Source organism: Bos grunniens, chromosome 1 (assembly GCF_055505025.1).
Source record: "Bos grunniens cultivar Pamir isolate PY7600 chromosome 1, Bosgru_T2T1.0, whole genome shotgun sequence".
Lineage (NCBI taxonomy): Eukaryota > Metazoa > Chordata > Mammalia > Artiodactyla > Bovidae > Bos > Bos grunniens.
Genome location: NC_141165.1, coordinates 10,591,439 through 10,605,756, shown reverse-complemented (window position 1 = coordinate 10,605,756; position 14,318 = coordinate 10,591,439). Strand labels below are relative to the sequence as shown.

Genomic DNA, 14,318 nt, shown 5'->3' with positions numbered 1-14,318 from the left:
TAAAGCATTTGGTGGAAACCTCAGGTAATCACAATTGTCCGCAGAACACAACATCCCACAGCACTGGAAAATGACAGACGTGACGCCTTTGCCCCTTTGCCTGCCCCCTTAATCTGATATAATCTGATCCCAAGAATTGAAAAGCAAGGACAGCCGCCCTACCCCCAACACACAAGGAGTGTGTTCGCAGGCCTCCTAAAGCTGAAGTTCTCTGAAGTGTTTTCACAGTTTGGTCCAGCTCCAATTTCAAAGCCCCAAATAGGGAGTTGCTTCTTTTTGCTTTCAACAAAGGAATTTTTCTCTGTAACTCCAGTTTCCCTGCCCACGAGCAAAGGTGAGTGCCAAGCCCAAAGGTCCCATAGGTTAAATGACTAATATTTAATGAGCTCGTATTAACAACAATTATGCCAGCCATGACACCTGAGCTCTCCAGGCTGTTCCTCTGGCCTGGTGTGAGCAGCTCTTAGTTGGAAGTGTCCCACTGGGGTAGGTCTGTGTCCCTTTGCATGTGTGCCCCAGCATGCTGTTCACGTGATCTGTGTGAGCTCGCCACTGCAACACGGATCATCCTGTCTGAACTCCAGAAGCTGACTACTTGGGCCTTTTCTATTACTGATCCTTCAGCTCCCACCCTTGCTTGCCAAATAAAGGTGAGCACCCCAAAAGGCCCAAGGAATCCACTTTTTACAAGCCACTTCTACCTCCATATCCATAATCTCTGCCTCTGAATGTCAAGGAAAATCAGTGCATGGGTGTGAGACTTAAGAGACAGACAGCATTGTCTCTAACTGCATCATGTCCAGTTAAAAATGACTGTCCCCTCCCCACCCCCTTCATGCATCTTGTCTGGCCTCCAGAAACTTCCACAGCAGCCAGACTTCAAAGAGTATATTTTCAAGCATCTTACTTGAAAGTCGACTGGAAAGCTCGGCTGAGAGGGTCGTCATGCCGCTGGCCCGCCCAGGCGAGATGGGTGTGGCTGGGTGGACGGAGGGAGAGGCGATGGATCCCAGGTACTGGTAGGACTGATCATAGGACCACGGTGGGGATGGCTGGATCTGCCTCGTATCTGCAGAGAATCGGGGAGGTCAGTGATGCGTGAGGGGGGCAGGATTTGAAAAACGAATGCATTTAGTAAAAAAAAAACCAGCTACCTTTGTTGAACTCTTAGACGTGTTTGTGGCCTACTTACCAGTGTTTAGTAAGCTTCCTTAAGTCCCAAGTATTTGCTTTTGTGATGATACCCCCCAAAAAAGAAATGATACTGATACATAATTTATGTTTAACTCTTGAAGATTTTCTTCTGCTAATTATTCCTTCAAAGGTTTTATGTAACCTCACCAGCCCAGGTGGCTCAGTGGTAAAGAATCCGCCAGCCAGTGCTGGAGATGCAGGAGACGTGGGTTCCACCCCTGGGTCAGGAAGATCCTCTGGAGGAGGGCATGGCAACCCATTCCAGTATTCTTGCCCGGAGAATCCCATGGACAGAGGAGCCTGGCGGGCTACAGTCCACGGGGTCACTAAGAGTCAAACACGACTGAGTAACTGAGCACACACACGCACCGATGAGAGGAGCTGGTTACGCTTTCCAGGTGGAAGTGTTAATATTCAAACTGTTGACCTGCTGTACATACTGACTGCCCCGGTTTACCAATAATTACAGTCATCATTATCAGGTCATCACCCATCTCTATACTCAGTAAGCAGAAAAGAATGCAAGGGTTTGGGTCTTTTTTTGGTACCTTGGACAAGACTATTCCATGGCTGTTTAATATTTTCCGTACAGGTGATCTCTGTCCCAGGGATAACTGATAAGAAAGTCTGGCTGAGAAACTGGCAGCAAGGCCTGATGACTGCTTACAAACCCAGCAGTGCAGAGCTGGTTCTGTCATCCCAGACTAACAGAGATGTCTTGGGTTTTTGTTGTTGTTGTTAAGACCTCAAGTTTGCAACTTTTAAAGGGCAAAATGTTGAGCAAGTATTGTATAGACTGCCATTAAAAGAGGCCTTCCTGGGATAGAGAAGAGACAAAAATCTGACTTCAGAAGGTTTAGGTAAAAAGGATTTTGTAAATTTGACTCCAGCACTCATAGACATCTTGGTTTTCAAAAGCATCGTACTGTTTGCAGATGAAAAGGAGGAAGAAAAAAAATCCTTTCTATTCTTAGATCAACTGTGTAAGAAAATTAAAAAACTGACCACTGTCCCACCATGGGAGGGCTTTACATTTCTGTCTTAGGATTAGTTTTCTGTGTCCCACCTTCTTTGTGGACAAAGGCGACAACAAACAGCACTAACTCCCAGGGGTCTTTGCAGCCGCGGGTTCAGGCTGCTGGGAGTAAATACAGAAAAAGCAAAGTTCCTGAGGGAAATGCCAGCTGTTAAGTTCTGTGTGCGTCGTGACATAAAGAAATGAGTTAGTCCTTCTCGTTAAACAGTGTCTGCCTCTGCTCCCTCACTTGCTGAGGGGGCAGAATGCTGGGGCTTTTCACTTGCAGCGGTTAACTTTTCCCTCATCTTTAATGCCTTTGAAACCGCCACAGTGGAGGACAGAATGAGGCATCTGGGGACTCGCGTCTGCCTTGTTATCCTTACTCTTCTCCTGACAGTCCTCGCCCCAGTTCCTCTCATACTGATCGACTCCTTTCTTTTCTTTGACGTAACTGGCTTAGAACGAATCTGATCAGTTCCCGCGAGGTGGATGAAGCTAGAGCCTGTTACACAGAGTGAAGGAAGTCAGAACCACTGTATTAATAACTCGTATATATGGGATCCAGAAAAAGGCACTGATGAACCCTATTGGTGGGGTAGGAATAGAGACACACAGAGAACGGGTCTATGGACACAGTGGGGGAGGAGAGGGTGGGATGGACTGAGAAAGGAGCGTTGAAACATGTCCATTACCACGTGTAAAACACACAGCCAGTGCGAAGTTGGTGTGCAACACAAGGAGCTAAGCTAAGTGCTCTGTAACAACTGAGTGGAGTGTGATGGGGCGGAGGGTGGGGGACAGTATCCTTAGGACTGATCCACGTTGTCTTATGGCAGAAACCAAGATGACACTGTAAGGCAACTGTCTTCCGATTAAAATTAAAAAAAAAAAATCCTGACCTTTTAATTTTGAATGTTGAAAAACCTGGGGAAATAATTTAGAATCTTTGAAACCTAGTGTTAAATAAAGGTCTTTATTTCCATCTGAATTTGAGAGAATCTGAGGGGATGGCAAGGGATAAAGTACTGGTCCACTCCAGACTCAGTGGAAAATAAGTGCTCAACCACAGTCGAAGATCCTGCATAATCTTAGAGCAAACAGTGCTTCCAGTAATTGAAAGCAAATAGCAACAGCAGATTGTTTGATATTCCCATATTGCTACAAGGATTTTGCTTCAAGTGAAAATAAAAATTATACCCTCAGATATTTTCTATTAAGCCGTGTCTATGTCCTGGATATATATGTATTTACTAAGTGAATATATATGGTACTCAAATATTTTAATCATTTAAAAAGCAAACAAAAGAGGTTTTATAATTGTCATAAAGCCCTCTGGGTGTGAATTGCGGTACAGTAATTCATGCCCTGTTGTGTAGACAGCCCAGCACCCCTAACCCCATGTCTAAAACCACAGTAAGCATAAGTATTATGCCATGATTCATGCTCTGTCATGTTTTACTGTAGTGAAAAAGTTGTGCTAGGCTTTTCTAAACTCATAATTAAACCATGCAAACGTTGCATAATGTTTCACAGCCTTTTAAAAATATGCTTTGGTAAAATAATCTTTATGATTAAAGTCCAGGTTCTGTGATTATTTTTTTTAACACAGGGTTTCAAATTCAACATCTTCTGAGTTCACACCACAACTCAACTTTTCAGAGCTGGGAGTGGGGTGGGAGTGGGGAATGGATGGGGGGTACTAGAAGCCCAGTGGCCCCCGATCAGTTTTCACATCTGCGACCACAGTGAACTGTGTTTGGCTTCATTGGCAGCGGTGGGCCAGAAGGTGGTGATGGCGAGCTTCTCATGGCGGGAGTTTTGCGTGTTTTCTTCTAAATGTTACATGGACTAGTAATGAAAACAAAACAAAAGGAAGGGCCAATAATATGGTTTATGGTGAGTTTACCATTGAGTTCACATTCTTGCTATGATGGGGCCAACATGAATACATGAAGACAACTATGGAAATGACAGTGCTCTGGGCACCTGAGCACTGGGCTGGAGGCAGAAGTGACCTCTAGCCTGTTTGTGTGATGGCCCTGGATCACATGCTTACTCTTTCTTATTCTCATCTCTGAAAGGAGATGATCGCTAAGCCCCTTCCAATGGTGACAGTTGCTGCTGCTGCTGCTAAGTGGCTTCAGTCGTGTCCGACTCTGTGCCACCCCATAGACGGCAGCCCACCAGGCTCCGCCGTCCCTGGGATTCTCCAGCCAAGAACACTGGAGTGGGTTGCCATTTCCTTCTCTAATGCATGAAAGTGAAAAGTGAAAGTGAAGTCGCTCAGTCGTGTTCGACTCTTAGCGACCCCATGTACTGCAGCCCATGGCTCCTCCATCCATGGGAGTTTCCAGGCAAGAGCACTGGAGTGGGGTGCCATTGCCTTCTCCGATGGTGACAGTGCAGGATCTTAATTCAAACAGTACCTCCCTGGAGCTTCCTGCTGCTGCTGCTGCTAAGTCGCTTCAGTTGTGTCCGACTCTGTGCGACCCCATAGACGGAAGCCCACCAGGCTCCGCCGTCCCTGGGATTCTCTAGGCAAGAACACTGGAGTGGGCCGCCATTTCCTTCTCCAGTGCGTGAAAAGGAAAAGTGAAAGTGAAGTCATTCAGTCATGTCCGACTCTTAGTGACCCCATGGACTGCAGCCTACCAGGCTCCGCCATCCATGGGATTTTCCAGGCAAGAGTACTGGAGTGGGGTGCCACTGCCTTCTCCAATGCCAATGGTAAAGAACCCGCCTGCCAATGCAGGAGACTCAAGAGATGCAGGTTTGATTCCTGGCTGGGGAAGATCCCCTGGAGGAGGGCATGGCAACCCACTGCAGAATTCTGCCTGGAGAAACCCATGGACAGGAGCCTGATGGGCCACAGTCCAAAGGGTTGCAAAGAGTTGGACATGACTGAAATGACTCAGCGTGCACACATGCATGCAGTACCTCTCTGCTTGTATGTTAATCAGAGTTAGGGGAGAATAAGGTGGGTATGTGAGGTGAAGAACAGTGCTTGTAATAATAAATATGTGTATTCCAGGAAGGGGAAGTGGGATGGGGGTAAAATGGTAGTTACAGAGAAAAGAAAGTCATAGGCCGAGAAAGAGAACTACTGTCTGCCAATCTTCAGAGAAGTGCTGCTTGTTCTCAAAGGGAATGCCTTTGATAGGTCAATCCACCAAAATGAACAAGTTTTTTGAAACTTAATATTAATACATGTATTAATTTGTGAGTAGGACCAGTTATGTCACTGCCCCATTGGAACTTAGAGTCTGATATTAGTGACGGTCCCAGACCTGTATGATGCCTAGAGAGTCTCTTTCTTATTGTATTAACCCTCATGCTGAGTTACTTCATTCATTCACTCTTAGGTTCATGACGTTCCTCACTTCCTCATTCATTCATGTTGCCAGTGAACATTTTTGCTTGATTATGGCACTGTTTCTATTGACATATTTTCAGTTTCATTGAAGAAGACAGCATGCAAAAACAGATGGGTAATGTAAGCAGGGAAGAAACTGTAAGATGCAAAAGGAAGTTCCAGGAATGAAAAGCACTGTGACAGAAATGAGAAGTACCTTTGATGGCCTCTTCAACAGCCTGGACATGCGTGAGAAAAGAATTTCAATGAAATTGAAAATATGTCAATAGAATCTTCCCAAACTATTGGGAAAGTGAAAGTGTGAAAGTCACTCAGTTCTGTCCGACTCTTTGCAGCCCCATGGACTATACAGTCCATGGAATTCTCTAGGCCAGAACACTGGAGTGGGTAGCCTTTCCCTTCTCCAGGGGATCTTCCCAACCCAGGGATTGAACCCAGGTCTCCCACATTGCAGGTGGATTCTTTACCAACTAAGCCACAAGGGAAGCCCTATTTACCAAACTATAAAGATAGAAAAACAGAAATAAAAATCAGAATATCCACAAACTTTGGGAAAATTTTCAAATATGTGTAATATATGTGTAATAGAAATATCAGAAGGAAAATGAGAAGAAAGCAGAGTGGAAGGGATATTTGTGAACCTGCCAGAATTAATGACAGCCACCAAACCACAGATCCAGGTAACTCAGGGAACACCAATTAAGCAAAATAAATACCAAATAATTTACATCTAGGCATATATTGAAACTACAAAAAAAAAAAAAGACAAAGAGAAAATCTTGAAAGAAACCAAAAAGAAAAGGTGGGTGGGAACATTTTACCCAGGGTCGAACATTGGTAAGAATTACTGCAGACTTTGCTCCAGAAACCATGCAAGCAAAAAGTGTGTTGTAAATAAAGTGTTGAAAGAAAAAAGCTACCAACCTAGAATTCTATAGTCAACAAAATTTCCTTCAAAAATGAAGGAGAAATAAAGCCATTCTCTGACAAACAAAAACTGAGCTAACATCTAGCAGAACTGCCTTGCTGCTGCTGCTGCTACTAAGTCGCTTCAGTCATGTCCAACTCTGTGCGACCCCATAGACGGCAGCCCATCAGGCAGCCCCATCCCTGGGATTCTCCAGGCAAGAAAACTGGAGTGGCCTTGCAGATAATGTTAAAAAAAAGTTCTTCAGGGAAAAGGAAGATAACATCAGAAACTTGGATCTACATAAAGAATGGAAGAATAAATGAAGTCTGACTTTTTGTATTCTTAACTGATCCAAAAGATAACTGTTTAAAGTGATAACAGTAATGTGTCAGGTGGTTGTAAGACATAGATAAGTGACATGAACTACAGAAATGGAAAGGAAGAAGTGGTCTTGTGTTATTTGATGGTGACTTACATTCACTGCTGCTGCTACTGCTGCTGCTGCTGCTGTTGCTAAGTCGCTTCAGTCGTGTCTGACTCTGCGACCCTATAGACGACAGCCCACCAGGCTCTGCCGTCCCTGGGATTCTCCAGGCAAGAACACTGGAGTGGATTGCCATTTCCTTCTCCAATGCATGAAAGTGAAGTCGCTAAGTCGTGTCTGACTCTTAACAACCCCATGGACTGCAGCCTACCATGTATTTTTCAGACTCTAGGACAATCACTGAAAACATTTTTAAAGTATAACTGATATACCAAAAGTAGAGATAAAATGGAATGGAATCATATAAAATGCTCAGGTAAAGCCAGAGAAGGCCTAAAAAGAGGCAAAAAAAGAACAGGTGCAACAAATATAAAACAATTCCAAACATGGTCCACGTTAATTCAGTGATACCAGCGATCCCTTTAAATATGAATGGTCTAATGCATGCGTCAACTGAAGGAGATAGAGTAGATTAAAAACAAAACTCAACTATGTGTGGTCTACAAGGAAACTAAACATAAAGCCTCAGGTTGAAAGTAAAGGGATAGGGAAAAGACTGGGCTACTACTGATCAAAGCCAGAGCATCTGTATTGATTTTGTATAAAACTGAACTCAGAAGAAGGAAAATTTCAAGAGATAAAGAGGAGAATTGCATGAAAAAGTTATATACTGAATCACTTTTCTGGACAGCACAAATTAACATTGTAAATCAACTATAATTCAATAAAGGGGAATTACATGATGAAAAAATGTTATGTCTAAGACAACATAAGAATCCTTAGTATATATGTACCTAATAACAGAATGTCCAAAGACATGAGATTCAAACTGATAAGACTACAGCAAGAAAGAGAAAGACAGTTACAGCCGAAATCCTCACAGCCCTCTTTCAGTAACTGATAGATCAAGCAGGCAGAGAGTTGGGGTACAGTTGATGCAAAGAGTTCTATCGATTAACATCTTTTGAAAACTTCATCTGACAGTAGCAGAATACACATTCTTTTCAAGCTTACAGGGAACGTGCCCCACAAGATATACCATAAAACACACCTTAAACAAATAGAAAAGAATGGAAATCATAGAGGGTCCACTCTCAGGCCACAGAGATTTAAACTAAAATGTCAGTGACAGGAAGACAGCTAGAAAATCCCCCAAATACTTGGAGTTTCAACAACACACTTCTAAATAACCCATGGGTTATTTAATCTCAAGAGAAATATTTCAAACTAAATGAAAATCCAACATCACAATTTGTGATGCAGCGACAGCAGTGCTTAGAGGGAAATTTATCCCATCTTAATGCATTTATTAGAAAAGAAGAATGATTCAGAACCAATAAGCTTCCACCTTAGGAAACTAGAGAAGATTTTTGAAGAGTTTAAACCTGTAGGCTGTCATACACAGCAGAGTGCATGCATCAGAAAGAGAAAAATAACGGATGTTAACGCATATATGTGGAATCTAGAAAAATGGTATAGATGATCTTACTTGCAAAGCAGAAATAGAGACAGAGATGTAGAGAACAACTGTATGGACACCAAAGGGGGGGGGGGCTGGCTGGGATGAACTGGAGATTGGGGTTGGCATATATATACTGTGTATATCGACACTATTGACACTGTGTACAAAATAGCTGGTGGGAACCTACTGTAGGGAACTGTACTCCGTGCTCTGTGTGACCTAAAGGGGAAGTTTAGTTCAGTTCAGTCGCTCATTCGTGTCCGACTCTGCGACCCCATGGACTGTAGCACGCCAGGCCTCCCTGTCCATCACCGACTCCCAGAGTTTACTCAAATTCACATCCATCGAGTCAGTGATGCCATCCAACCATCTCATCCTTTGTCATCCCCTTCTCCTCCCGCCTTCAATCTTTCCCAGCATCAGGGTCTTTTCCAAGTGAGTCAGCTCTTCCCATCAGGTGGCCAAAGTATTGGAGCTTCAGCTTCAGCAGCAGTCCTTCCAATGAATATTCAGGACTGATTCCTTTAGGATAGACTGCTTTGATGTTCTTGCAGTCAGATGGGAAGGGGAGTGGGGGATTTAAGTATAGCTGATTCACTTTACTGAGCAGCAGAAACTGACACAGCTCTGTAAGCAGCTATATTCCAACTAAAAATAAAACTCTTATTCTCTTGTGAAGAAGAGGAAAAAAAAAGTCCTAGTTTGTCCTCATGTTCCTGGAGGGCCACAGGAGAGGATGGCCAGAGATGCCTCCTGGGTCTCTGAACACTCAGTCTGTCTATGGGCACCCTCAAAACCTGGCTTCCCAATGGGCCAGGAGAGAGTTGATGGAGGCCCTGTTGCTAGTTAGAGTTAGAAGGCCGTTTCCTTGGCTATCTTGCTGGCCTCTTTAAAGATGTGATCTTTCAGTCACCTTTCAGAGCCACTTGAAAACAAAGACCAGACAGTTGTGTACATGCCAGGGCCCCAGTGTCTATTTTTAAAAGAGCCAAGCCAACGTGGTGAACATATAAACCCTCAGGGCAGCGCCGGGTTTTTCCCTAGAAGATCTCCCCCCACCGCCGCACCCCCTTTTCGGCTTGAGAGGCAGAAGGGCAGTTCCCAGGGTGCCCTCCAAGTTCACCTCAGCCACGGGCAGCTGCTGTAATGCCCTCCTGGGTGCCTCAGCACACACAACAGGATGTGACTCAGGACTCAGAGATGTGAGTCAGTTTCCAGGGCGATGTGTCAGGGCGAGCCCCGGTGATGGCTCACTGGCATTCTCCCTGTCTGGGACCCCTGGACAGTAGATGCAGGCTCCCCTGGGAACAAAACAGGGCACTCCCAGAGGCTCCAGTGCCACCCTCAGAGCCGGGTCAGGCTCTGCTACGAAAGAGGCATTTCCTGAAATGTCCAGCCGTCCGTCTGAAGCCCTGTTTAATCTGGCCTCTGCGGTGCAGGTGGCACAGTAACACAGCAAGCAGGCATGGCGGCCCCTTCACGTGCGCCCAGGCAGAGACACCGGCCTGGCGCTGCCGGCAGTGAAAGCCCCTGGTAACGTGAATCAGTCCCCACCAGCTCTGGGTGCTGGAATAAGAAGCTATGGAACAGCTCCGAGGATCTGCCCGCAATTTATTTGCCTTCTCTGGCCACAGACTCCTTGGTTAGTCATGTACAGCGCAGCATCCTTGGTTCCAGCAATTACTCCGAAGGGACGCACACGGCCCCAAGTTGGGGCAGAGACCCACCTGAGGATGCTGCGTTTTAAAGGCCAGGACCCATCCTCGTAGCTGACTGGCGGTCCCAGGAGGTGGCAGGCTGCCTTCTGGAGGGCAGAAGGGAGCCATGTTGTGGTCTCATCCCTACCCCCTCGTTGCCTTGGGGTCCCAGACTCGGGAGGTGGGGTGTCTCCCCGGCAGGGAGAGGCTTCCCGACGTTGTGGTCAGGGCGCTGGGAGTCTAGCATGCTGGTCCTTACCCAGAGCTACCCCCAGCTCCTCCTGTGGCTCAGCACAGCCTCTCAAACCTCTTGTTTCCTCATCTTTGCAAATGGGGCTGACCAGACTCACCTGCCTCACAGGTGTTGAGAGTTAATTACTGTTTGTGGAGCAGCTTTGAGTGCCGCAGATGAAAGGCGCTCTATAAACGCAAAGAGCCATTCCTCATTAGACCTGCCAGACAGTTCCCAGGGGAAACCGTCCAAGCCTTTGCCACGAGGCCGCTCCCCTCGGCCAGATCAGAGTCTGAGCCACGTCTGGAAAAAGGCTCTGGACACAGGCACCGTCGTCTCTGAGGCAGGGCTCAGGGATAAGTCACTGGCTTCTAGAAGAGACAAGGGTCTGGATAACACTCGATTCTCTGCCAGCACTGTCCCCTGCATCGGAGGGACGGTGGCCTTCAGGTCACACGGACGGAGGAACCTTGGACCCAAGGAAAGGAAGGCACCTTCTGCCCTCAGCCATGTTCCCCAGCCTGGCAGACAAATTCTTTCCCTGGACACTGCCAGACAAGCATCCGTTGCAGACATCTCACCAGATTTTTCTCACCAAAGATTTTTCTGCACCCTCACTTTCTGAACCTCTGCCGCGCCTCCCCCCCGCCCTCCACCAACTCCCCACAGAACACACTTTCCAGGCCTGAACTGATTGTGTAGATGGGCTGGTAAATTCCGGTAAGGCCAGGCCATCACAGGCACATTTAAATTACTCCACAACCGCCCTGCTAATTTCTGTCCACTCCTCCATGTCTTGTCTCTTCCAACAAAAAAAAATCTCAGACTGTGGAGGGTAAAGGTATCTCTCTGTTCCCAACTACTTATCTCCAGCAACTTCGCCCCCTTCACTGGTCCTAAAAGGGATGGGCCAGAGGGGAGGCTGGGAGATCTCAGGCAGCTTCTAGCTTGGGGCTGAGTGTCCACCCCCCGCCCCGGTGGGTAAATGAAGACCCTCCCTTGTAGGGGCCAAGTTCCTGACACCTAACGTGCAGGAGACACACAGCACCCCCCAGGACTGTTCAGTCGCTCAACTGTGTCCAACTCTTTGCAACTCCATGGACTGTAGCCCGCCAGGCTCCTCTATCCATGGGATTCTCCAGGCAAGAATACTGGAGTGGGTAGCCATGCCCTCCTCCAAGGGACTTTCCAGACCCAGGGATCGAACCCATATCTTCTGCACTGCGGGCGGATTCTTCACTGCTGGGCCCCTAGGGAACCCCCAGGGCCGCTAAAGAAACAGAATTTGATGACGGATCATTCCACTGAGGGCAGCACATGCTATAAAGAGGACTGTGCAGGTTTGACAGTCTTTCGTTCGGAGGCTCAGGGCGTGAGGCTGTCAGAACCGAGCTGCAGTCCCTTGTGGATGGTGGGGAGAGGCGACCTACAGGACTTGCAGGGAGGCAGCAGGGCCTCTCCCACGAAGTAGATACAGTAACAGGCGTCCTCTGGGCAGATCCAGGGTCCTTGAAATGCCTCAAGGTGGCAGCAGGCAAGAAAAAAAAAAGAGTGATGTTGTCAATGGGACCGTGAATTTTCGGTACCGGAGGATGCGCTTAAGGCTCAGGAGACGCAGTGCACAGCAGGTCCCCGGGAGGCCAGTTTGCAGGCTGGCTGCCTCTGAGGTCCCAGCCCCATCCTGCTCCACGGTGAACTTTTCACTTTTAGCACTCCTACAGCTTTGTAAAAAGTTAGACCCTTTTGACGAATTTTACTATTATCATGAGATTTATGTATTTGTCGTAGGTGAAAGCTGCTCAATCGTGTCTGACTCTTTGTGACCCCATGGACTATACAGCCCATGGAATTCTCCAGGCCAGAATACTGGAGTGGGTAGCCTTTCCCTTCTCTGGGGGATCTTCCCAAACCCAGGGATCGAACCCAGGTCTCCCGCACGGCAGGCAGATTCTTTACCAGCTGACCCACCAGGGAAGCCCAAGAATTCTGGAGTGGGTTGCCTCTCCCTTCTCCAGGGGGTCTTCCCAAACCCAGGGATCGAACCCAGGTTTCCCGCATGGCAGGCTGATTCCTTACCAGCTGAGCCACCAGGGAAGCCCATTTGTTGTAAAGTCACAATAAAAACCCATCTTGCCACACACACGCCTGCTCTGGGCTGTCCTCACACGCATTCTAAGAGTGGCTCGAAGCCTGTTCAGGCATCCTCTGCGTCTTGTGCTCTCAGGTGACGTGACGCATCCCGAATGAATTTGACACCAGACACTCTGACTTGAAGCAGTATCACAGCATCCCAATAAAACCAGAAGAACTCACATGTATAGGGGAAAAAAAAGAGCACAGTGAAGACCATCTAGAGAAGGGCGAACCACAGCACGAAAGACGCTGAACTTGCCTTTGGTCCGAGTGGCTCCAGACATTTCCGGGGTTGGGACCCTGTCCCCAAGCCACCCCTTGGGGAGAAAGGGCCTGCAGCAAGGGCAGGGCTTGGAGGGAGGTTCTGCGAGATGAGGGCTGAGCCCCTGGCTCGCTACTCACTCCCCGTGTGCTGAGGCAAGCAGCTTAAGCCACGGGAGACTCAGTGCCGCCCCCCCACCTGTGGGCGGCGGGAGCGGGGGGGGGGGGTGGGCATTCCGGAAAGAGGAGACGGGATTCCAACCTCATCGTTGCTCATGCAGTATCTGGCTCCCAGTAAGGAAGCTGAAACCCCAGTACTTTGGCCACCTGATGCAAAGAACTGACTCATCGGAAAAGACCCTGATGCTGGGAAAGATTAAAGGCAGGAGGAGAAGGGGACAACAGAGGATGAGATGGTTGGATGGCATCACCGACTCAATGGACGTGAGTTTGAGCAAGCTCCAGGAGTTGGTGATGGACAGGGAGGCCTGGCGTGCTGCAGTCCATGGGGTTGGAAAGAGTTGGACACGACTGAGCGACTGAACTGAAGTCTTTACTCCCTGTCCCTTCAGAGGAAGATTCCGCGTCCAGAGAGGACCTGCGTGGTCCCACTGGAGGGAGGAGGGGGGTGAAACCTGCCTCGGCTTTGGCCCCGAGGTCCCAGATGAAAAATGCTCCCAGCCCCTCCGCCGGGAAGTCAGGGTCTCACTTACATGGGCTGCCTCCCCCCGGGGCACCAGCCTATCCCCCAGCCACGCTGCTGAGGATACCCATCGCCGTACAGAATCCAGAAAGCAGAGGATGCACATTAAGGATGCATGGTTCTTCCCCTTAGAGGGGGCTGGGACTCGGGCTTATGGCAATGGCTCTTTAAGAGCTTCCATTCCATGCTCCCAGCCAGAAAAATGTCCCCACAGAAGACAAGGGAAGTGCGGGGAAGCCCCGAGTAGTGGGGGGCCTCACCCCTCCCACGTCCGCTCACCGGCCAAGGCAGCAGCGCCCCTGCCTAGCGTTCTCCCGTCCTCCCCTCCTGTCCCCGCCAGCCAGCCCCAGCGATCCCACACACTCAAGCCTTTCCCTTTCCCACACATCAGCCCAGGCTCCTGGGAATCCCAGCTGTAGGACTAGGGGGATTGGACCACTCGGGGCACCCCCCCGTCTGCACCCCTCTAGCATCCTTTTGTGGGGGACACCCCACACCTGCCTGAGGACCAGCCCGGCACTGTATGGTTCCTGGCCATCCCATCTCCTCCAACACTGCCGGTCCACTACATGCTGGGAAAGTCTCTGGATGTACAGAACTATGCATTTCTCCCCACTTCCAGGGCACTGCCAACCCCTGACCCTCCTCCCTCCGCCCTGCTGTGCCTGCAGCGATGGCACATGGAGGCAGCCTGTCCTCTCCACACTGGAGACAGAAGGCACTGCAATTCCCAGACTCCCACCTTTTCGTTTGCTAACCTCGGGGCAACCGCAGGACCAGCCGTCCTGACCCCAGCATCCTGCTTTCATCCCTGGAACAGGACGCCCTTCCAGACCCACCAGCTCCGGTTC

The 14,318-nt window shown here is 48.5% G+C and overlaps 1 protein-coding gene across 5 annotated transcripts in view; it reads right to left on the bottom strand.

Annotated features, from left to right (window-relative positions):
• Positions 1–14,318, bottom strand: part of RUNX1 (RUNX family transcription factor 1) — a 269,894-nt gene that overhangs the window by 6,165 nt on the left and 249,411 nt on the right. For all 5 annotated transcript variants that reach the window (XM_086416556.1, XM_086416572.1, XM_086416563.1 and 2 more), the window contains one exon: positions 908–1,069. In XM_086416556.1, coding sequence (XP_086272682.1) covers positions 908–1,069 — 162 coding nt within the window. The remainder of the gene's footprint in view (positions 1–907; positions 1,070–14,318) is intronic.